Here is a 24,784-nt window from a genome sequence, read left to right as displayed (position 1 = left end):
TCACGAAGACCAAATTATTAACAAAATCAAACCTATTTTATTTTTACAAGTTACAACGTATATGAACATGAAACATAAAATAGTTTGGGCACCGATAAAACCAAAAGGGTTGGCGAGTCAGGCGCCCATGTGAAGGTTGCAACGGACTGCTTTGGACTTCATACAGCGCGGATTAGCACTTGATATTCACACTTGATATTGACCTATTGTAGTATTGGAATTATAAATTCGTAGCAGAATCACGTTGGAAATCGACAAAAAGAATAATTTCTATTTTGCGGATATCTGCTATTATCACAAAATACAGCGGTTTGCAAACACAAATACATGATATTAAAAAAATTCAGAAAGCGTTGCAATAATATAAATCAATTGGTTAAGTTGCATAAAACGATATTTTTGACAAAAACTTTCATTCGAGCATGTTTGTCCGTGATCAATCTCAATTAAATATCAACTACAACCAAATATAGAAACATATTAAACAGCAACAACAGTCGCATCATAAACTGGTTTGTCAAGATCAAAAGCATGTGTCCAGACATCTGAGGTTGGATCGTAAACTTCAACTGATGTGAGTTCTTCACCCCAGTTCCTATAAAACAAACATGATACAGTTTTATGAATCAGACACACAACAAACACAGGTAAGTTTTTCTAGAACGTTTTTCACTAGAAGTAAATTTTATAAGTTAACAAAAACAAACCAACGTACACCCGCAGACCCCTACACCACTAAACCAAACCATACATACAACCTTGTATAATACAAAGTGTTTTAAATTTAACAAACATTTTATGCAAGTTGTTAATCAAGTATAACATCGTATATCCCACTTGTCCCAGTTTCTCAACATTTACATTTTCACATAAAACGGGAAACAGTGGACTATAGTGACGTCATAATATCAATTCTTACCTCGTTCCACCCACAACATAAATCCTCCCATCAATAACACAAGCAGAGTGACGGCAACGAGTATTTAGGAGAGGAGAAACATATTTCCATTTGTTGACTCTGGGTTCGTATTCTTCAACTGTTCGCAGATCACGACCACGACCACCTCCTGTCAGATTTAAAGTAAAACTTTTTATTGTTTTTAGGTTAATACTTTATAGTTATATCTACCAGTTTTTATGTTTAGGATTCTTTTCAGAAAACTCCATTATATTTATCACGTGATACATTCACCGGTGACGAATATGAATTTGTATTTTATAAAATTCACACAAAAACCACTGACAGTTAATTAACTTTTCATCACTAACCAATTGCATAGATCTTCCCTTTAATTTCTTCACATGCTAAACCCCCTCTTGCTTCATTGAGAGAAGCGATTCTTGTGGAGGTCCCAACACGAACATCGCGGAATTCACATGATTGTAAGTATTGTCCGCCCACAGAAAACAAAACATCTGAAGAAATTTTCAAATCGGTTGTGTTAATATTTATTGTGACGTCATATTACGATTATGTCGTAATGTTACGTAACAAGCAATGCGGTAAGCACTGCGTTTACAAATAAGCGATCAGCTTTCAATCGGGGTTTTAATTGAAATTAATCAATACTAAAGTTCAAATTCATGTCATAAAGAACTACAAAATAAAGATGGAATATTTCCTGCATTTCTGGCAAGTTTGAGGTCGGCGTTCACAACATTTTCATGTCCAAAAGTGAATATTGTTGGGGTAAATAGAGTGGATTTACTGATTACTTTAATTTATGGTTTACGGTTAATTATGCTGTTGTTTCAGATGCATGCCAACTATTTGGTACTGGGTCCAGTAATAAGACTAATCCTATACAAAAATAAACTCAAATGTTTTCTTACTGTCAATTGAACACATTCCATGTCCATATCTTGGTTGTAACATGTCGAAACCACTTCTCCATCTGTCTTCTTGTACAGAATAACACAAAGTTGATGAGAATGCTCCTTGGTTTCCATCACCACCCGTGAGATACAAGTCATCTAAATTTGTTTGTAATTAGTGAATACAAGGTTGTCCATAAAAGTTATAATTGTTGATCAACATCTAAATATTTACTATAAGTTTCCAAAAACATAGTTGAACAACGTTTAAGAATTGGTAACTTGTCAGCAAAGTGTCAGTAATACTGTTAAAAGTACAAAAAAAATTCGCAAATGCAGTCATGGCAGAATTCACAAATTTTCTCTGGGGTATTACTAACAAAAGCTATGGTGAGCAACAAGAATGAGTTGGTTGAGAGATGAGAAGATAGTCATAAACCACACAAAGACACACTACTGATAAACAAAAATAAATATTAACAAAACCCTTTGTCTGCCACCGTGTTAATTTTTATTGCTATGACAATTTGTATGGGGGCTTCCCCAATCCTTTATTCCTGGAACAGCCCCTGGTTTAGTAATCAACAATTTCAGAAATAACCACACCAACCTCCAACAACAGCAGATGCAGCATAACTTCGACCTTCCAACAAATCAGCAATTTTTACCCAGTTTTTACTTTCCTCCAAATTCAACATCTCACAACTTTGTGTTGGACCATCTCCACCCATTACATAAACATTTTCACCAAATTTGGCTGAAATTGAGTTCACTCTGTCTGTGATCATTTTCTAAATATATTTTGATAATTTAGAAACAATGCATCAAGGCAAAGTGATTAAAATGTTTCACTAAATAAAAGAAAAGTCTCTATTTTAAAACATGTAACTCGAATAATAGAAAAAAAGATGGCATACTATGGAACATATTTTATCAAGTCATTGGCATGTTACACTAAACCAGGGCATGTTTGCATTATTATTTCATGTACAACCAAATCAACATAAAATTATTAGTGTCCAAGTTTTGCAACAAATCCTGGCTGTTACTGGACTTTTGCAGTCTTGTTAATTTTAGTTCAAATTTACATTTACTTGCACATACAAAAAGCATGTATATTTATGAGAAAGTATGTTAAAATGCAAAACTGTAAGACAGCAAGCAATGTACATACTGGGTAATGTTCATGCTGTTTTGAGGTAACATTCCATTTCACACAATCTCGTTTTGAATTACTGCCACCAATGAGAAGAAATCCTGACAAATCTGAAACATAAACATTTGCTTGTTATGGTTTAGTGTGCTTAAAATATTTTTTTGGGGTAATAACAGTGGTAACATATTTTTTTATGAAGGTAAAGTTGTTGCTTTGTTAATCAATCTTTTTGAATGGAGTTAGTATTTGTGTATAGTATTTACACAAAGCTTCATTTAAGTATTTAATTACTTTGACACCAGTCTTTCTTAATGCTTTTTTGGTGAAGCACATCTTTCTATATTGGTCAGTTTTGATTTATTTGTTTAATCTCAGCCCACAGAATTGTATCCCTAACTTGTTGGTAGTTGACTGTCCCTGGATTCTGACCACATGTTTGCAATATGATTTGCCACGAGTAAATCTTAAGTGGGAAATTGAGTAGGGTTTAAAATTACAGGAGCACAAATGCTATAAGGGTGGTTGCAGCATTCAAGCCTCCACCTTGCAGTTCTCCAACTGGTATTATAAGGTTGGTCAAGTTTAATATGCACTTTTATTGACAATTCAACAGTTGGAATCGTTTCCTAAAGTATAATTTTAAAAAGTTTCGGAGTGCAACTCATTCGAATAGAATATTATAAACACATACAGATTTGTGCTCTTTACACCAGATATCTCAACATTATACCGGTGAAATGAGGAGAACATAATATAGTAGGTGTTTGTTACGTCACAAGACGTCCACAACAAAATCACTGTGGTCGGGGGAAATAATTATTTCTTACTGGGGAGCATGTTGTCCATAACAGTGGTATAAATATGGTGGATAATGTGACATTACACAAAAAATATCACACCTGTTTTGACAGAAGTTGCTTTTTCACTTGTTCCTGGTTTTTCAAAGTTCATTGAAAAAGCATCCATGACTGCATTGCTGCATTCTATGTTACCTCTTACTAGAGGCTGAAAAGAATTAAATATATAAACTAATTATAAGCGAATCAACTAAAACAATTTACTTCATTTCTTATTGTGGTTGCAAGAGACTTAGTTGAAATAGATGAAAGATCAAGTTGTGAGAAAAGATTCACAAACAAATCCTCTCGATGGGAAGGATTGAAATTAACCCATCGAACCATTCCAGTAAAAACAGCTTCTTCCGTCTGCATTCAACAACTAATTTGTGACAACAAGTTAAGTAACTGTTAAAATATATCATAAAAAGGTTACTAACATGATCTGACTGCATCAAATTGTAAATTAAAACCGAAAACACAAATGGAAAGTAAAAATGTCACATAAAAAGTTTAATCACCACAAAAGCAACTTTAAACAAATACAAAAAGGTTGATATTATTGTTTTGATGTAAGGTCGTTACAAAAACATGCAGATAAGAACCCCTGGACCATAACCTACTAAAAATGTCTGTCGCAAAATATGATGTAAAAGTTACCAGTTCACTAATTCTTGTGAACAGCATATGTTATGCAAAATACATGTTAAGTTTTAACTGCAGTTATTGCTGGAATTTATTTCTTTTTGTGTGAACACGAACAAACAACATTGAGAGCTGGTTGTTGTGGATGAGGAACTGTTGATGAGTTTACCCAACCTTTTATAGACGACATTTAATTTACCTTATCGTTCAAATCAAAAGTCTTGACGATTTTCTTCCACAATGCAAACAGAAAATACAAATTAATCATAATTACCCCTTTGTTTCTCTGTTTGATGATTGCAGACATATCACCAACATCAAGTTGCATGAAATCATCATGTTGTACAACTGTTGCAATGTTATCAACAATCATTTGGTTTGTTTTCTTTTCCACATCAGCAAGATTGTATCGAGTAGCATAAGCTCTTAGCTTCAAACAGTTATCGGTTGAAGTCATTTTAAGGATGACTTGACAACAAAATGACTTCAACTCTGAAAGTGTAGACAAAACAAAATTCAGCCACACCCAATTCAGAAGTGATATCTGTGCTCACTTCTCCATTGATTACAAATAATTTGTTTTGTCCCTGGTGTCAACAACGTGACAATAGTCAAACACAAAAATTTTAACCTAAAATATGCAAAATTGTCATGGTTTGCAAATAAATAAATACACATGTAGAACATATATATTGAAATAATCACTCTTAACACATTAACATTAGTAAAGATTAAAACTTGCATACCTTCCATCTGTGTATAATCAGCATCTTCCAACACTTCCAACACATTTTTCTCTGTTACTTCAATATCACCAGTGTAAATATAATCCAATACACTTTCCAGTCTTTTTGGTGGAATATTGTCAACTTTGATAAAATCTGAGTATTTCTCGCGCATCTATAAGAAAACAAAATTAACCAATCACAACAAACACACACAATCTGGTCTAAAGAACTGACAAATTTACCATTTGGAATATGGTATGTAATTTATATACAATAACATACACGAGTCCTGTTCAAATAGAAACATTACAAGGGCCATAGCAAAAAATAAATCAATCTAGTAAGTTGCATTCTAGAATAGTTGCAAAAGTTAAGCCAATGTAATTGTCGAGTAATAACAAAAACCTCCTTAACATCTTACAAATTTAAACTTAAATATTGTAACAACTCAAACAAATGCTTATCAGATATGCAAACACTAGACTAAGCTGTTGCAACTGAGCCAATTGTGTCAAAACAAGAGCTGAATGTCGTGATGGAGCCATATGTTATGGAGGCCTGGTGTAAACTAAAGGGATGAACAACTCTGGGTACGAATGTTCATAAAAGACAGGTATAAAATATTATGGTATGTTGCTCAATTGTTGAGATATTATACCACATGGCCTATGAGTTTTGTAAACAAACTAACTTAATTTTAAAAAGAAAAGAGTTGTTGTTGTTGTCTAAATGACATATTTTGCTTGATTGCAACAATGTATTTACGGACAGGGGACAACTAAACGACAAACACTCAGGTTTCATATTATTTCTACAAAACAAACACACTTACCTCAACACCAAGTAAAGCATTAAAATAATCTGACATAGAACAAACAACAGCATCATGTATTGAATAGTTTTCTCCATCGGAACAAAGTGTTCTGTTGCAAAATCGTTTTGTTTCTTTTCTGTCACTAAAACATCAATAGTTTAACTTCAGTAAATCTTCATAAATTAAACTTACTTGTTTAAAAAATTCATCACTTTCTGGTGATGCAAGTTTATTTCTTCTTGTGTTCGCTTCATGATGAAGACAAAAAGTTAAACTGACAGTCAATGAAATACCGGGTCTAGTGTACAACCCTAAATCTTTGCTTACAACTTCTTTTTATTTTTTGCAGCATTTCCGAGAACGGAACTAATGTCACACCGGAGGGGAACCACCTTTACACCACGCTTGAGTGATCAGAAAGTAATAATAATTTTTTTTTCAGTTAAATTAATTCAAAATTTATTTTGACCATCAAACATTGAGAGACACATAAATTTTCAAACAAACTGATGCTTTTAATTATTCAAGCATTGTACGAGAAGTATTTCATTGTGTGATCGGTTTGAAAAAAATATTTGGCCTTGGTCTATTTATAGCTTTTACAGATAAATATGTATACGTGTGTGGAGTTTGTTCAACTAGAACAGTACATCCCAACCAGTGGGTCGCATTTCTAAATGTTACAGTTTTCTATTAGATCACGAAATTGTTGCATGTCATTCGTTTGGTCATATCTCATTGTGGGTCGCACAATAAAACTTGCATTAAAAGTGGGTCGCGAACTGAAAAAGGTTGGGAAGCAGTGCAATAGAATGTGATCTGTCCTCCCCCAAATTTTGCCGCCAAGTTTCGAACTTTGCTGTAATGACGTCACAGCAACAACAGCACAACTTACGCAACACAGAACAGCACAAATGTTAAAAGACAAAATAGAGTCAAGTTGGTAACGTTTGCATTAGGGTTTAAGAAAGACTGTAAATATGCAACACAATCCAAACAATTCGGCGACATCGCCTGAAGAATTCAAGTTGGATTTATGGACAAGTTGCACTGTCACAACCCCATCTATATATTTAGTTTCAGGTGGAATTATTTCCAAAACGTCCTTGTCATTGTCACAATTTGCATCGTGAAATCTCCATGAAGAACATAATGGAACATATTTGCAAACAACATCTCTTATAATATAAGCACCAGGACATTGAAAATGTGTCGGTGCAAGGATCTTTTTTATAAGAATGAGGATAGGACCAAGCCTTTCCATGAAAATTCCTCCGTTCCATAGGCGTGTCCCTATACTGGAATGGCTCCTGGTGCTCCACGCACGAGTCTGTCCATGACATATGCCATGTTCATGGGTCCTTATACTTACATGACATACGACATTGCTATTGTTTTGGTTTCCTGCTTGTCAATTAAATTATAATAAGTTGCAGGAAATGTGTTCATTACCTGACCACGTGGACAGCTGAAACAAACGTGTTGAGAAAGCTTGTCTTGTAATGTTCCAACAGATTATATTAGGTGAGAAGCAAATAGTTGCGCTGTAAGTTGTACTGCACACGCATGAAGTAGTACAATTGTCCTGCAAACATATTATCGGTTTTAAGAAGTATTCTTTTTAGGTTTCAGGTTAAGCAAAAGCACTGTAATCACTCTTCTTGCAACATTTAACCATCTCAAGTTTTTTACAGGATGTCGATTTCCTCCAACGATCACTGGAGTTGATTTCTATCTGAAAAAAATCCTACTATCCACCCATGATTTTGTGTCGTACTATTGTCCATGTACAGGAAGTATTCCGAATGGTCTAGCGTGGAATTTGTGTCGACCCCAGTGGTCATTGGTTGTTATCATCACCCACGTGCAATAATTGAAACGTTGTAAACGTGCAATGGTTGGAGACGATGAAACAAAACTTCCAACTACTAGAAGTATGTGTGTTGAAATTGATCCATTGTAAGAGTTAATAAATCAATCATTAGATTCCAGTCAGGATAATAAATACACGCGGAATTTTTATTATCTGGTTAAATAAATAGTTCACACTCTCAAAGCTAAAAACAGTAACCTTTAATAAGGCACTGATGTAGCCGGTACGAAACTTAATGAAATCAGTACAGAAACAATAAAGAAAAGTCTGTGACAGCAATGATGGAAATCAATCAAATGAAAAAAAAACATTTTTACATAACACGGAAAATGGAAAAGTGGCAAAGAAATACAAGCGCAGGCAAAAAAGACATTTAGGCAATTACAAACACACAAGCTGCCTCATTAATGTGATGCTTGCACTGAACACGATTGCTTGACCTCGTTTGTGCTTCAAGGTCATCGCTCACGTGGTAATAGGGCAACTTGTGACCTTTTGAATTTCCAACTTTTTCTGCTTTTCTCAAGGTTTAATAATTACTTCACTTGTAGCAAATCCTATCAATCTTATCGATTTGTTGTGAATTAAATCAGGTTCTTTCAACGCAAACGTTTGATCCAGAAGAATCGGTTTGAAGTCATTGTTGTGTGGATTCGAATCCTAACCAACTTACTGCTCAACGATCATTGCCATGAGATGTTCGTCTTTGTCTTCTTCTTCCTTCTTCTTCATCATCTTCTGGAGGACATGTTGTTCGAACGTGTAAAGTTCCGTCTCCTGTTCCTCACTCACCTTCTTCCCTGAAACGAAGATGATGAGAAGATGAGGATGATATTCTCACAAACTTGAGGTTGACATGATCACAAAATTCATATTATTGGCTCGATGCTTGTGTATTTTATATTCGTTTGTCAATAAACAACTTACTGAAGGCATTGAACCCAACCGGTCCGTTTCTACAAATGTTGATGAACCTGGCGATGTCCAAAAAGGCGTCTTTCAAACGTCGGCCCAGCAATTTGCATAGCACGCCTTAATATTGTCTAAATCAAGAGTTCTTAAACTGGGAGCGCGGCCGCTAGAGGGCCGTGGAAGGTTGACAAGGGGGACCTCAATTTTTTCGAATACCCGTCTAGCGACCAAGCAGCAATCTATCCAAATATAATATTTCAGTTTTCAGAAATCTTACGATTAATTTCAGCGAAGATTTGGTCTTGCAGGGACCGTTTGCAGAGAAATGAACACGCCGTGTATCTGACTCCTAAGACTAGAAAAACATCTCCCAAAAAACTATCTTTGCGACTGTTTAATCAAAACATAAAACGCTAAACAAACATACCTTGTTTCAAAACAAACAACGTTAAATGCAACGACGAGAGTTATACTTTAATTGCTTTTGTCTCGCTCAGTCCGTTTTCTCGTTTTCTCTCCTTAGCTTAAGGCCGTGTGGCGGTGTTTATAATATCATCGAAATGAGAAAAATGCGAATATGGACGGATTATTATAAAACGTCGATGTGAAATTAAAACCAAAACCGATTAACACATATGTTCGAGATTAACCCATCTGTCGTAGAGAACGAAGTGATTAACCCAAAAAATAACAGACGCGTACGTACGCGAAGTAATCGAATTGCACAAATTAACACAAAAATGACATTTAATCACAAAGTTTCGCTGCAGTGGTTTATCGAAAAAGCGCCAACAGCAGGTGATTGTCTTAAATTTAAATAACTGTGACGCGATAATGTTCATTATGTTGACAATAGTAGTTTTAGATTATTGTCTGGTTGTTTTGCACTTGTGAGTGGGAAGACAAAAGCACGGAACAAACCCGACTGTACAGCAGACCCGCGGTGTGAATTGTCTTCCACTTAACCACGTAATAAACATCCCCCATCCCTCTCATTGATGAGCGATATTAAAAACGAACAAGAAGATGTTTTTGAACAGGATTTTTTCGTGGAGTTGGGAACGCAAGGTTTAACAGAAAATGTCTTGGGGCCGCGACCAAGAAAGTTTAAGAACCACTGCTCTAAATTATAGCAGTATGGGAAAAGATGTTAATAGTAAATGCAGCCAACTTAGTTCAAACCTCCGGTAATCAGCCAAAACACGAGGTTATTATTTATTTGGAATCAAACCGAATCCGAATATCGACACCGAATCCTATGTTAAATTTGTTTCACCAAACTTTTAACAAGGGCACTTGGAATTGAACATTGCCATGAGAATATATGCACAAAACTGGAATTGTACGAAACAAACATAGGGAAATTTAGTTCACGAATAACGGCATTAGAATAGAATTGTGTCGCTACAGCGAAAATACGAACGGTGCGTTTGATTTTTTATTGAGGCAAAAGTACACATTACGCATGAAATCGCTCCAGTCTTCTTTATATAAACTGAGCAAAACACGACTCAAACGATGTTTCAGAAAGATGAATTGGCAGCAGAGCCAGAATGCATTTAGTATTCGGACCCTTTCTTGTGAAGCAAGGGCGAAGTGGTAAAGAGGTACGGTTGTATCTTTACTTGTTTCTCCACCAGGGCCGCACATATCGAGATAGCCCATTCATTGTCGACCGACTCCTTCATTAGAGCCCTTCGACGGTTCATCGGTCGTCGTGGACGTCCAAACCAGATCTTCAGTGACAACGGCACGAATTTCGTCGGAGCCGAGCGTATCCTGCGTGAAGAACTGAAGAATTGGAACCAACGGCAGATTCACGAATATCTGCAACAATGCGAAATGGCATGGAGTTTTAATCCCCCCACTGTCAGCCACAAGGGTGGGGTATGGGAGCGCATGTTACGCTCTGTACGCGAAATACTCAACGCCCTGCTCTCGGAACAGACGTTGTCTGATGAGCGGTTGTGCACTCTGATGGTAGAGGTCGAGGCAATCCTAAACACCCGTCCCTTGGTCCCAGTGACGTTCGATCCGAAGGATGAGGAGCCCCTTACTCCCAATCAGTTAATGCTGCAACGTGCAGCGCCGAATATGTCACCAGGACTGTTCACGGGGAAGGACTGTTACCATCAAAACCGGTGGCGTCAGGTACAATACCTGGCCGATCAGTTTTGGAGGCGATGGTCTCGCGAGTACCTGCCTACGCTCATGCCCAGATCGAAGTGGGCAAGTGGACATTCGAATTTTATGGTAAATGACGTGGTTCTTGTGGCGGATGACAACCAGCCCCGGAGCAAGTGGTTTCTGGGTCGAGTGGTTGAGGAACATCCTGATTGGAAAGGAGTTGTGCGTCAGGTAATCGTGAAGACTCACACTGGTGCGTTAAAACGCCCAATCGCAAAATTGTGCTTACTGTGCCGCAACGTCGCGACGTCGCGATGCGTGATTAGTTGTGGGTGAACTGTTTTCGCAATTACTGTCCGATGTTTGTTTGTTGTGTTGACATGTACTCCTTGGATTCGTACATTGTGGGAGGGTATGTTACATCTTATTTGCCAGCAATTGCCTGATTTCTGTTTATGTGCCTTTTTTTCCTTTCACTGCTATAATTGTTGCAGTCTATTGTAGTTTGTGACGTAACAGTTAACGGGTAGTTTTGTTGAACTGAAAACGTGGTTAAGTCCTTTTTTGTGTCTGACTTCCGTGGAGCACGGTTCTATGTCGCAAAGAGCTTAATTATTCGTATTGGATAAACTGTATTATGGTTAACCTTGATTGCTATTTGAACGCAATGGCTTAAGATGCCATTCGTTGTACCTTGGAAAGTAAATGCGTCAGACAAGTTACTTACACTGCTTTGTTTATTCTTAGAGTGTTCGTGCCATTTAATAAAGCGGTGTTTGTGGTTTGTTGTCACAACAATTGACAAGCATTGTGTGTAACGTCGTAACGGGAATTTGTGACTATACATTGCATCTTTGTTTAGGCGTAACACTGAACTAGCAATTTATTCGTTTGCATGCCGGTTCCGAAAACAGTTAGTGAGCCTATATTGATTGTAAATGTAAAGTACATTTGTTGATGTGATGCATTTTGTACAGAAACCGTCTTCTTTGTCCGAATAAAAAACTGCGAATATTTTCGGAGGAAGTTCAGGAGGCGCGTTTTGACCTTTCCCTCGTGTGACGTTCCGCTCCACGAACCGGGGAGCATCTAACGGGCGTTATAGTGGTTGATTGTGGCGAATTAATCTCATCATTTATGACACGAATTCGTAGGTAACGCAACTGCCAAGCAAAGAATTACTTCTATCTTTTGCTTAATTGACGGTTTATTGTTTCTGTAGTGTTTTTGAAAGTTCATGCATCACGTTAGCAATCACAAAAGCTTTAACCACAAGAACACCCTGTCCCAGTAACTGTTTTATTATCATGCAACCACATAAGACTTCATAGTTCGAAATAGCGGCCATCTATCTGCAGCTCAAATTAACATCAAAATCCGTTTGTTGCACTTGTTGTCCCCTGTTTAATGCAAAAGTATACTAAACCAGTTTTACAATGTTTTTCATTCCGACGCCTGAAGCTTGCTGCCAGCACTCGCACGACTGAAGCGCCTTCTATGACGTCAGGCAACAATAATCTCGCTTTCGCACGATTTCGTTCGCAGCGGCAAGAACGCGACTTTGATCAGCTGTATCTCAAAAGCCGGTCGCCCTATCAATCTACTTCATTTACCAAAAAAATTCTTTTCAAGTTATAACCATCTCTTAGTTTAATTAATAAAATGTTTTATTTATCCGCGTCACATGCAATTTAATGTAAAGATTGGCTGAAAATGCGTTGCTGGTGTTTATAGATGGGAGTTCTGCAATAAAACGCGTTTAGTGAAGCGGTAACTAATTGCGTTTAGGCAAAGCAGAAATTGTCGAAGAATATAATTTTATTGCCTTCTAAATATATGAAATCGCAGCATGTGAATCAGAAGACAATGCAACCAAATTTGTTCTCCTAATTCTCTGAGTTCGTTTACAAAGTCGCGCAAAAGATATTAATATTTACGATTTTTCATAGTTGTACAAAAAATATTTATTATCCACACGATCAAGGGCTGATGACCACAGAAAAAGCTCTCACCACATCCAGGTTTGCCGTTAACTCCTCACGTTTTTCTTCGCCTACAAGTAAATTGTTGCTTTTGGTGTTTCGTACTAATGTTCATCGATAATTTATGCATTCGCTAAACGTAAATTTTGCTTTATACATGCTTGTTTATTTATCCTGAAGTAGTGGCTGTTTTTATCTTATATTCCGGGGGAGGGGGTTTTCAATAACAAATTTAAACGAATTTTAACAAAATCAGACCTGCATGGTAGAGGTCCCGCACTTAAATAAACATTCCCTTCCACGAAGACCAAATTATTGACAAAATCTATTTTATTTTTACAAGTTACAACGTATATGAACATGAAACATAAAATAGTTTGGGCACCGATAAAACCAAAAGGGTTGGCGAGTCAGGCGCCCATGTGAAGGTTGCAATGGACTGCATTGGACTACATATAGCGCGGATTAGCACTTGATATTCACAAGGGAAAACAAGATGCTTAAGGTACACATGCATTGAACATAATGTACATCTTCACCTATTGTAGTATTGGAATTATAAATTCGTAGCAGAATCACGTTGGAAATCCACAAAAGGAATAATTGCTATTTTGCGGATATCTGCTATAATCACAAAATACAGCGGTTTGCAAACACAAATACATGATTTTAATAAAACTGGTTGAAGTTGCATAAAACGATATTTTACATGAAAACATTTATTTGAGCACCTTTGCCGGTGATCAATCTCAGTTAAATATCATCTACACCCAAATATAGAAACATATTAAACAGCAACAACAGTGGCACCACAAACTGGTCTGTCAAGTTCAAAATCAAGTGTCCAATCATCTGAGGTTGGATCGTAAACTTCAACTGATGTGAGTCCACCCAAGTTTCTATAAAACAAACATGATACAGTTTCGTGAATCAGACACACAACAAACACAGGTAAGTTTTTCTACAACATTTTTCATTAAAAGTAAATTTTAAGCAAAGTGTTTTAAGTTTAAATTTAACAAACATTATATGAATGTTGTTAATCAAGTATAACATCGTATATCCCACTTGTCCCAGTTTCTCAACATTTACATTTTCACATAAAACGGGAAACAGTGGACTATAGTGACGTCATAATAGCAATTCTTACCCTCCACCCACAACATAAATCCTCCCATCAATAACACAAGCAGAGTGATCGCAACGAAAATTTAGGAGAGGAGAAACATATTTCCATTTGTTGACTCTAGGTTCGTATTCTTCTGTTTTTCTAACTGTTTGCAGGGAGCCACGACCATAACCACCTCCTGTCAGATTTAAAGTAAAACTTTTTATTGTTTTTAGGTTATATCTACTAGTTTTTATGTTTAGGGTTCTTTCCAGGAAACTCCATTATATTTATCACGTGATACATTTACCGGTGACGAATATGAATTTGTATTTTATAAATTTACACAAAAACCACTTCCTGTTAATTTTATTGCATAACTTTTCACCACTAACCAATTGCATAGATCTTCCCTTTAATTTCTTCACATGCTAAATAACCTCTTGCTTGATTGAGAGAAGCGATTCTTGTGGAGGTTCCAACACGAACATCGCGGAATTCACATGATTGTAAGGGTTGTCCGCCATCATTCCATCCGCCCACAGAAAACAAAACATCTGAAGAAATTTTCAAACCGGTCGAGTTAATATTTATTGTGACGTCATATTACGATTATGTTGTAATGTTACGTAACAAGCAATGAGGTAAGATCTGCGTTTAACGTACAAATAAGCGATCAGCTTTCAATCGAGGTTTTAATTGAAATTAATCAATATTAAATTCAAAATTCATGTCATAAAGAACTACAAAATAAAGATGGAATATTTCCTGCATTTCTGGCAAGTTTAAGGCCGGCGTTTCACAATATTTTCATGTCCAAAAGTGAATATTGTTGGGGTAAATAGCGTGGATTTACTGATTACTTTAATTTATGGTTTCTGGTTAATTATGTTGTTGTTTTAGATGCATGCCAATTATTTAGACCTGTCTCCAGTAATGAGAATAATCTTCACACAAATGAACCCAGACATATTATTACTGTCAATTGGACACATTCCATGTCCATATCTTGGTTGTAACATGTCGAAACCACATCTCCATCTGTCTTCTTGTACAGAATAACACAAAGTTGATGAGAATGTTCCTTGGTTTCCAAGACCCCCCGTGAGATACACGTCATCTAAATTTGTTTGTAATTAGTGAAAACAAGGTTTTCCAGAAAAGTCAGTAAAGTGTCAGTAACAATATTAAAAGTACAAAAAGATTTTGCTGACGTAGTCATGGCAGAATCCACAATTTTTCTCTGTGGTATTACTAACAAAAGTTATGGCGAGGAGTAAGAATGAGTTGGTTGAGAGATGAGAAGATAGTCATAAACCACACAAAGACGCACTAGTGATGGATGGAAATAAATATTAACAAAACCCTTTGTCTTCCACCGTGTTACTTTTTATTGCCATGACAATTTGTGAGGGGGGCTTCCCCAATGCTTTATTCCAGGAACCGCCCCTGGTTTAGTAATCAACAATTTCAGAAATAACCACACCAACCTCCAACAACAGCAGATGCAGCATAACTTCGACCTTCCGATAAATCAGCAATTTGTACCCAGTTTTTACGTTCCTCCAAATTCAACATCTCACAACTTTGTGTTGGACCATCTCCACCCATTACATAAACATTTTCACCAAATTTAACTGAAGTTGAGTTCATTCTGTCTGTGATCATTTTCTTAACAAGATTTGATGACAATAAACCAAAACAGCAAGGCAAAGTGATTTACATGTTTCACTAAATAATAGAAAGTCTCTATCTAAAAACTAGTAACATATTTTGTTGAGTCAATGGCACTGACACTAAACCAGGGCATGTTGCATTATTTTTCTTGCATTAAATCCTGAATGTTAATGGACATTTGCTGTCTTGGTAACTTTAGTTCAAATTTACATTTACTTGAACATACAAAAACCATGTGTATTTATGGGAAAATATGTTAAATAAGCAAAACAATACGACAGCAAGCAATGTACATACTGGGTAATGTTCATGTTGTTTTGTGGCAACATTCCATTTCACACAATCTCGTTTTGAATCTTCTCCACCAATGAGAAGAAATCCTGACAAATCTGCAACATAAACATTAGTTATGGTTTTTGATTGTGTAAAATAAATAATTATGGTGATAACAATGGAAACATATTTCCCATTCAAGTGAAGTTGTTGCTTTGTTAATTAATCTTTTTAAATAGCATTAATATGTTTGTTGCACAAGCTTCAGTTAAGTTTTTAATTACATTTATGGAACTAACAAACTTATTGGGACACTGCCTTTGACAACATTATTTCTAAATACATTTTTGATTAAGCACATCTTTCTATATTGGCCAGTTTAGATTTAGCTTAAGATCTTTAATTAATCTCAACCTACAGAAAAGTATTCCTAACATCAGACCTTTTTGGACAGAAGTTGCTTTTCCACTTGTTCCTGGCTTTTCAATGTTTGTTGATAAAGCATCCATGACTGCAATGGCACAATCCATGTTACTTCTCACAAGAGGCTGAAAGGAATAAAACCTCTAAACCAATTATATTTATACTAACTCTAAACAATTTACTTCATTTCTAACTGTAGTTGTTATAAAGTCTTTGGAAATAGATGAAAGATCAAGTTGTGAGAAAAGATTCACAAACAAATCCTCTCGATGGGAAAGATTGTAATTGACCCATCGAACCATTCCAGTAAAAACAGCTTCTTCCATCTACATTCAACAAACGATATGTTATAAAAAGGCAAGCTACCATGAAAAGCTTAATAATATGATATGTCTGCACCAAACTGTAAATTTAAACCTAAGAACATGAACAGAAACTTAAAATGTCACAAAAAAATCACTTCCAAAATTACCTAAAACAAATATGTTTCAGAAAAAAACTTGCATTATTGTTTTGATATTAGGTTGTTGAAAAACATGCAGATAAGAAACCCCTAGATCATAACCTAGGTTTATTGCAAATATCACATCACTGCATGTCATGAAATGAACTCAGATATGCAGAAAAGTTCACTGACATTTGTAAAGTTACATTTGTGACTAAATAAGAACAAACAACATCCAGAACTAAAATCTGTGGGTGGGAAACTGACCCAACTTTAAAACCCGCCAACTTGCGTAGATAAACAAATAAATTATAAATTCAGGAAAAAAACAAAGAAAATGAATCATAAAATACCCCTTTGTTTTTCTGTTTGATGATTGCAGACATATCACCAACATCAAGTTGCATGAAATCATCATATTGTACAACTGTTGCAATGTTATCAACAATCATTTGGTTTGTTTTCTTTTCCACGTCAGTAAGATTGTATCGAGTAGCATAAGCTCTTAGCTTCAAACAGTTTTCGGTTGAAATCATTTTAAGGATGACTCGACAACAAAATGACTTCAATTCTGAAAGTGTGAATAAAACAAAATTCAACCGCCTCTAATTCAGAAGTAATATCTGTTCTCACTTCTCCATTGATTACAAATAATTTGTTTTGTCCCTGGTGTCAACAACGTGACAATAGTCAAACACAAAAATATTAACCTAAAATATGCAAAATTATCGTGGTTGACAAATAAAATGATACACAAGTAGAACATATATATTGAAATATTCATTCTTAACACATTAACATCAGTGAAGATTAAAACTTGTATACCTTGCATCTGTGTATAATCAGCATCTTCCAACACTTCCAACACATTTTTCTCTGTTACTTCAATATCACCAGTGTAAATATAATCCAATACACTTTCCAGTCTTTTTGGTGGAATATTGTCAACCTTGATAAAATCTGAGTATTTCTCCCACATCTATAAGAAAACAAAGTTAACCAATCAACAAACACACACAATCTGGTCTAAAGAACTGACAAATTTACCATTTGGAATATGGTATGTAATTAACATATAATAACATACGTGAGTCCTGTTCAAATAGAAACATTACAAGGGCCATAGCAAAAAATAAATCAATCTAGTAAGATGCATTCTAGAATAGTTGCAAAAGTTAAGCCAATGTAATTGTCGAGTAATAACAAAAACCACCTTAACATCTTACAAATTTAAACCTTAAATATCATAACAACTCAAACAAATGCTTATCAGATATGCAAACACTAGACTAAGCTGTTGCAACTGAGCCAATTGTGTCAAAACATGAGCTGGATGTCGGGATCGAGCCATGTGGTATGGAGGCCTGGTGTAAACTAAAGGGGGTGAACAACACTGAGTACGTATGTTCATAAAAGACAGGTATGAAATATTATGGTATGTTGGTCAATTATTGAGATATTATACAACATGACCTATGAGTTTTGTCACCAAACTAAATTAATTTTAAAAAGTAGAGTTGTTGTTGTTGTTGTTGTCTAAATGACATTTTTTGCTTGATTGCAACAATGTATTTACGGACAGGGGACAACTATACGACAAACATTCAGGTTTCATATTATTTCTACAAAACAAACACACTTACCTCAACACCAAGTAAAGCATTAAAATAATCTGACATCGAACAAACAACAGCATCATGTATTGAATAGTTTTCTCCTTGGGAACAAAGTGTTCTGTTGCAAAATCGTTTTGTTTCTTTTCTGTCACTGAAATATCAATAGTTTAACTTCAGTAAACCTCCATAAATCAAACTTACTTGTTCAAAAAATTCATCACTTTCTGGTGATGCAAGTTTATTTCCTCTTGTGTTCGCTTCATGATGAAGACAAAAAGTTAAACTGACAGTCAATGAAATACCGGGTCTAGTGTACAACCCTAAATTTTTGCAAACTAATTCTTTTTATTTTTTGCAGCATTTCCGAGAACGAAACTAATGTCACACCGGAGGGGAACCACCTTATCCCACGCTTGAGTGATCAGCAAGTAATATTTGATTTTTTAAAGTTAAAATAATTCAAAATTTATTTTGACCATCAAACATTGAGAGACACATAAATTTTCAAACAAACCGATGCTTTTAATAATTCAAGCATTGTTGGAGAACTGTTTCATTGTGTGATCGGTTTTTAAAAAATTATTGGCTTTGGTCTATTTATAGCTTTTACAGATAAATATGTATACGTATGTGGAGTTTGTTCAACTAGAACAGTACATCCCAACCAGGTAATGACATAAACGTTTTGACATAAAAAATTAAGGTAATGACATAAACGTTTTCGGGAATAATTGTATCTGAAACTAAATATATAGATGTGGTTGTGGCAGAGCAACTTGTCCATAAATCCAACTTGAATTCTTCAGGCGATGTCGCCGAATTGTTTGGCTTGTGTTGCAAACTTACAGTCTTTCTTAAACCCTAATGTAAACGTTGCCATTTGTGCTGTTGATGTTGTGATGTAATTACGACAAAGTTCGGAAATTGACGGCAAAATTTGGAAGAGGGTAGATCACATTGTAGTGAAACAAACTTCACAAACATATACATATTTATCTGTAAAAACAAGGCCAATTTTTTGCAAGAACGTGGATAGGACCATGCCTTTCAATAGAAATTCCTCAGTTCCAAAGCAATCAAATGGCGTTCATAGGACCCTATGCTTGCATGGGTTGTGATGCTCCATGTACGCGTCTGTCCATGACATATGCCATGTTCATGGCACCCTGTACTCACATGACATATGTCATTGCCATTGTTTTGGATTCTTGCGTGTCACTTAAATTACTATAAATTGCAGGAAATGCCCACGTTGTCGTTATGATAACTTCCAAGGAAAATGCCCAATGGCGCTAATGGCGCTAATGGCGCTAATGGCGCTAATGCCGCTAATGCCCGGTTATGTAGTTAATGCCGCTAATGCCGCTAATGCCGCTAATGCCCGGTTATGTAGTTAATGTCGCTAATACTCGCTTATGTGTAGCCAATGGCGGTAATGACGCTTATGTCGCTAATATAGCTGAAGGAGCCAATGAGACATTAGCGGAATTAGCGGCATTAGCAACATTAGCTGCATTAGCTACATTAGCGGCAATAGCGACTTTAGCGGCATTAGCTATATAAGCGGGCATTAGCGGCATTAGCCACAGAAGGGGGCATAAGCGGGCTTTAGCGGCATTAGTGGCTTTAGCGACATTAGCGACATTAGCGACATTAGCGACATTAGCGACATTAGCGACATTAGCGACATTAGCGACATTAGCGACATTAGCGACATTAGCGACATTAGCGACTTTAGCGGCATTAGCTATATAAGCGGGCATTAGCGGCATTAGCGGCATTAGCGGCATTAGCGGCATTAGCCACATAAGGGGGCATAAGCGGGCTTTAGCGGCATTAGCGGCTTTAGCGACATTGTGCATTTTTGAAACACCGTCCTAGGAAAACAGAAAGGTTTTATCTGTTTGCAAATTGCTTGCTTTAAACCACGTAGGATTTTAGAATATCAAGCTCAGTAAAATCCTTAGTATCAATAAGTTGACGTCCCGTTGGTTTTACAGCTAGTGTGCAAAGATGGATGTTTAAAAGTTTTTGATTTTTAGTAAAATCTAATTATTCTATTTCAAGTCATAATCAAACAATTCGGATTTTAGTAAAACTTCAATATTCAATCACCACTTGTAAAGAGAAGAAAATGAATCGTTATTATCGTGTCTACTGGTTGCTGTTCTACTTATCGGTGTGGAAGGTAAGCAAACCCTACCTTAACTAAACCAATAAATAAACAACTCGACCATTTCTATTGTCACATTATTGGTGGCTATAAGTTTTCTGTTTCTGAAAACGGGTTGCTTGTCTGGGGGTTCACCGTGTTCATTACCTGACCACGTGGACGGCTGAAACAAACGTGTTGAGAAAGCTTGTCTTGTAATGTTCCAACATATTATATTAGGTGGGAAACAAATAGTTGCGCTGTAAGTTGTACTACACACGCATGAAGTAGTACAATTGTCCTGCAAACATATTATCGGTTTTAAGATGTATTCTTAGGTTTCAGGTTAAGTAAAAGCAGTGTAATCACACTTCTTGTTACATTTAACCATCTCAAGGTTTTTTGCAGGATGTCGTTTTCCTCCAACGATCACTGGAGTTGATTTCTATCCGAAAAAATCCTACTATCCACCTTATGATTTTGTGTCGTACTATTGTCCATGTACAGGAAGTACTCCGAATGGTCTAGCGTGGAATTTGTGTCGACCCCAGTGGTCATTGGTTGTTATCATCACCCACGTGCAATAATTGAAACGTTGTAAACGTGCAATGGTTGGAGACGATGAAACAAAACTTCCAACTACTAGAAGTATGTGTGTTGTAATTAATCCATTGTAAGAGTTAATAAATCAATTATTAGATTCCAGTCAGGATAATAAATACACGCGGATAAATACATGTTTTTATTATCTGGTTAAATAAATAGTTCACGCTTTAAAAGAATTTCAAAGGAAAGCAGAATAAATAAACTATGAAATCATTCAATTTCAAAATCGCAAAGTTGAAAACAGTTACTTTCAATAAGGCACTGATGTAGCCGGTACGAAACTTAAAGAAATCAGTGCAGAAACAATAAAGAAAAGTCTGTAAAAGCAATGATGGAAATCAATCAAATGAAAAAAACATTTTTACATAACACGGAAAATGGAAAAATGGCAAAGAAATACAAGCGCAGGCTAAAAGACATTTTGGCAATTTCAAATACACAAACTGCCTCATTTATGTGATGCTTGCACTGGACACGATTGTTTGACCTCGTTTGTGCTTCAAGGTCATCGCTCACGTGGTAATAGGGCAACTTGTGACCTTTTGAAGTTTCGAACTTTTTCTGCTTTTCTCAAGGTTTAATAATTGCTTCACTTGTAGTTGCAATTCCTGTTGCCTGAAATAAATACATTTAGTTACAGGGCAAATCAAACTTTTAGTGGGATCGAAGCATAAACAACATCTTCTATGATATAGGAACCACGGCCACTTGAAATAAAATATGTCAATGCAAGGACTTGTTTTGTGGGATTAAAGGTGGGACTAAGGCTTTGCGGCAGAAATTCATCATTTTTGAAGCAAATCCTATCAATCTTTACGATTTGTTGGGAATTAAATCAAGTTCTTTCAACGCAAACGTTTGATCCAGAAGAATCGGTTTAAAGTCATTGTTGTGTGGATTCGAATCCTAACCAACTTACTGCTCAACGATCATTGTCATGAGATGTTCGTCTTTGTCTTCTTCTTCCTTCTTCTTCATCATCTTCTGGAGGACATGTTGTTCGAACGTGTAAAGTTCCGTCTCCTGTTCCTCACTCACCTTTTTCCCTGAAACGAAGATGATGGGAAGATGAGGATGATATTCTCACAAACTTGAGGTTGACATGATCACAAAATTCATATTATTGGATCCATGCTTGTGTATTTTATATTCGTTTGTCAATAAACAACTTACTGAAGGCACTGAACCCAACCGGTCCGTTTCTACAAATGTTGATGAACCTGGCGATGTCCAAAAAGGCGTCTTTCAAACGTCGGCCCAGCAATTTGAATAGCACGCCGTAATATTGTCTAAATCAGGAGTTCTTAAACTGGGAGCGCGGCCGCTAGAGGGCCGTGGAAGGTTGACAAGGGGGACCTTATATTTTTCGAATACCCGTCTGTAGCGACCAAGCAGCGATCTATTCATGTTTAATATTTCAGTTTTCAGAAATCTTACGATTAATTTGAGCGAAGATTTGGTCTTGCAGGGACCGTTTGCAGAGAAATGAACACGCCGTGTATCTGACTCCTAAGACTATAAAAACATCTGCCAAAATCTTTGCGACTTTTTGATCAAAACATAAAACGCTAAACAAACATACCTTGTTTTGAAACAAACAACGTTAAATGCAACGACGAGAGTTATTCTTCAATTGCTTTTGTCTCGCTCAGTCCGTTTTCTCGCTTCCTCTCCCTAGCTTAAGGGCGTGTGGCGGTGTTTATAATATCATCGAAATGAGAAAAATGCGAATATGGACGGATTATTAAAAAACGGCGATGAGAAATTAAAACCAAAATCGATTAACACATATGTGCGAGATTAACCCATCTGTCGTAGAGAACGAAGTGATTAACCCAAAAAATAACAGACGCGTACGTACGCGAAGTAATCGAATTTCACAATTTAACACAAAAATGACATTTAATCACAAAGTTTCGCTGCAGTGGTTTGTGGAAGGAGCGCCACCAGCAAGTGATTGTCTTAAATTTAAATAACTATGACGTGATAATGTTCATTATGTTGACAATAGTAGTTTTAGATTAATATCTGGTTGTTTTGCACTTGTGAGTGGGAAGACAAAAGCACGGAACAAACCCGACTGTACAGCAGACCCGCGGTGTGAATTGTCTTCCACTTAACCACGTAATAAACATCCCCCATCCCTCTCATTGATGAGTGATATTAAAAACGAACAAGAAGATGTTTTTGAATAGGATTATTTCGTGGAGTTGGGAACGCAAGATTTAACAGAAAATGTCTTGGGGCCGCGACCAAGAAAGTTTAAGAACCACTGCTCTAAATTATAGCAGTATAGGAAAAGATGTTAATAGTAAATGTAGCCAACTTAGTTCAAACCTCAGGTAATCAGCCAAAACACGAGGTTATTATTTATTCGGAATCAAACCGAATCCGAATATCGATACCGAATCCTATATTAAATTTGTTTCACCAAACTTTTAACAAGGGCACTTGGAATTGAACTTTGCCATGAGAATATATGCACGAAACTGGAATTGTACGAAACAAACATAGGGAAATTTAGTTCACGAATAACGGCATTAGAATAGAATTGTGTCGCTACAGCGAAAATACAAACGGTGCGTGTGATTTTTTATTAAGGCAAAAGTACACATTGAGCTTGAAATCGCTCCAGTCTTCATGATATAAACTGAGCAAAACACGACTCAAACGATGTTTCAGAAAGATGAATTGGCAGCAGAGCCAGAATGCATTCAGTATTCGGACCCTTTCTTGTGAAGCAAGGGCGAAGTGAGGTAAAGAGGTTGTATCTTTACTTGTTTCTCCACCAGGGACGCACATATCGAGATAGCCCATTCATTGTCGACTGACTCCTTTATTGGGGCCCTTCGACGGTTCATCGGTCGTCGTGGACGTCCAAACCAGATCTTCAGTGACAACGGCACGAATTTCGTCGGAGCCGAGCGTATCCTGCAATAAGAACTGAAGAAGTGGAACCAACGGCAGATTCACGAATATCTGCAACAACGCGAAATTGCATGGAGTTTTAATCCCCCCACTGTCAGCCACAAGGGTGGGGTATGGGAGCGCATGTTACGCTCTGTGCGCGAAATTCTCAACGCCCTGCTCTCGGAACAGACGTTGTCTGATGAGCGGTTGTGCACTCTGATGGTAGAGGTCGAGGCAATCCTAAACACCCGCCCCTTGGTCCCAGTGACGTTCGATCCGAAGGATGAGGAGCCCCTTACTCCCAATCATTTAATGCTGCAACGTGCAGCGCCGAAAATGTAACCAGGACTGTTCACGGGGAAGGACTGTTACCATCAAAACCGGTGGCGTCAGGTACAATACCTGGCCGATCAGTTTTGGAGGCGATGGTCTCGCGTGTACCTGCCTACGCTCATGCCCAGATCGAAGTGGGCAAGTGGACATTCGAATTTTATGGTCAACGACGTGGTTCTTGTGGCAGATGACAACCAGCCCCGGAACAAGTGGTTCCTGGGTCGAGTGGTTGAGGAACATCCTGATCGGAAAGGAGTTGTGCGTCAGGTGATCGTGAAGACTCACACTGGTGCGTTAAGACGCCCAATCGCAAAATTGTGCTTATTGTGCCGCGACGACGCGATGCGTGATTA

At 36.8% G+C, this 24,784-nt stretch overlaps 2 protein-coding genes across 2 annotated transcripts in view; both read right to left on the bottom strand.

The window, feature by feature from the left end:
- Window positions 1–129: 129 nt before the first annotated feature.
- Window positions 130–24,784, bottom strand: part of LOC145917789 (kelch-like protein 23) — a 50,321-nt gene continuing 25,666 nt past the window's right edge. Inside the window, exons 8-12 of the mRNA XM_083003073.1 lie at window positions 2,426–2,606; window positions 1,834–1,974; window positions 1,270–1,416; window positions 920–1,067; window positions 130–595 (exon numbers count right to left, since the gene is read on the bottom strand). Coding sequence (XP_082859199.1) covers window positions 481–595; window positions 920–1,067; window positions 1,270–1,416; window positions 1,834–1,974; window positions 2,426–2,606 — 732 coding nt within the window. The 3' untranslated portion in view covers window positions 130–480. The remainder of the gene's footprint in view (window positions 596–919; window positions 1,068–1,269; window positions 1,417–1,833; window positions 1,975–2,425; window positions 2,607–24,784) is intronic.
- LOC145917787 (kelch-like protein 7) lies at window positions 13,213–18,778 on the bottom strand. The gene is made up of 12 exons (XM_083003069.1): window positions 18,632–18,778; window positions 18,458–18,581; window positions 17,640–17,793; window positions 17,168–17,385; window positions 16,552–16,695; window positions 16,389–16,494; window positions 15,971–16,062; window positions 15,487–15,667; window positions 14,976–15,116; window positions 14,392–14,553; window positions 14,039–14,195; window positions 13,213–13,787 (listed from the first exon to the last, which is right to left on the bottom strand). Exons 1-12 carry the CDS (start codon window positions 18,691–18,693, stop codon window positions 13,676–13,678), a joined length of 1,653 nt encoding a protein of 550 aa, XP_082859195.1. The 5' UTR covers window positions 18,694–18,778; the 3' UTR covers window positions 13,213–13,675.

Source organism: Ascidia mentula, chromosome 1 (genome assembly GCF_947561715.1).
Source record: "Ascidia mentula chromosome 1, kaAscMent1.1, whole genome shotgun sequence".
Taxonomy (NCBI): Eukaryota; Metazoa; Chordata; class Ascidiacea; order Phlebobranchia; family Ascidiidae; genus Ascidia; species Ascidia mentula.
Note: the sequence above shows the minus strand (reverse complement) of the source record. Positions and strands in the feature narration are given on the sequence as shown.

Coding starts and splice junctions, on each gene's coding strand:
- LOC145917787 (XM_083003069.1), bottom strand. CDS start 18,693: ATGAAGCGAACACAAGAGGAAATAAACTTGCATCACCAGAAAGTGATG. Junction 16,696..17,167: donor TCAAACAGAAAAACAAAGGG/GTATTTTATGAT, acceptor TGTTGAATGTAG/ATGGAAGAAGCTGTTTTTAC. Junction 14,196..14,391: donor AGGGAAGATCTATGCAATTG/GTTAGTGGTGAA, acceptor TAAATCTGACAG/GAGGTGGTTATGGTCGTGGC.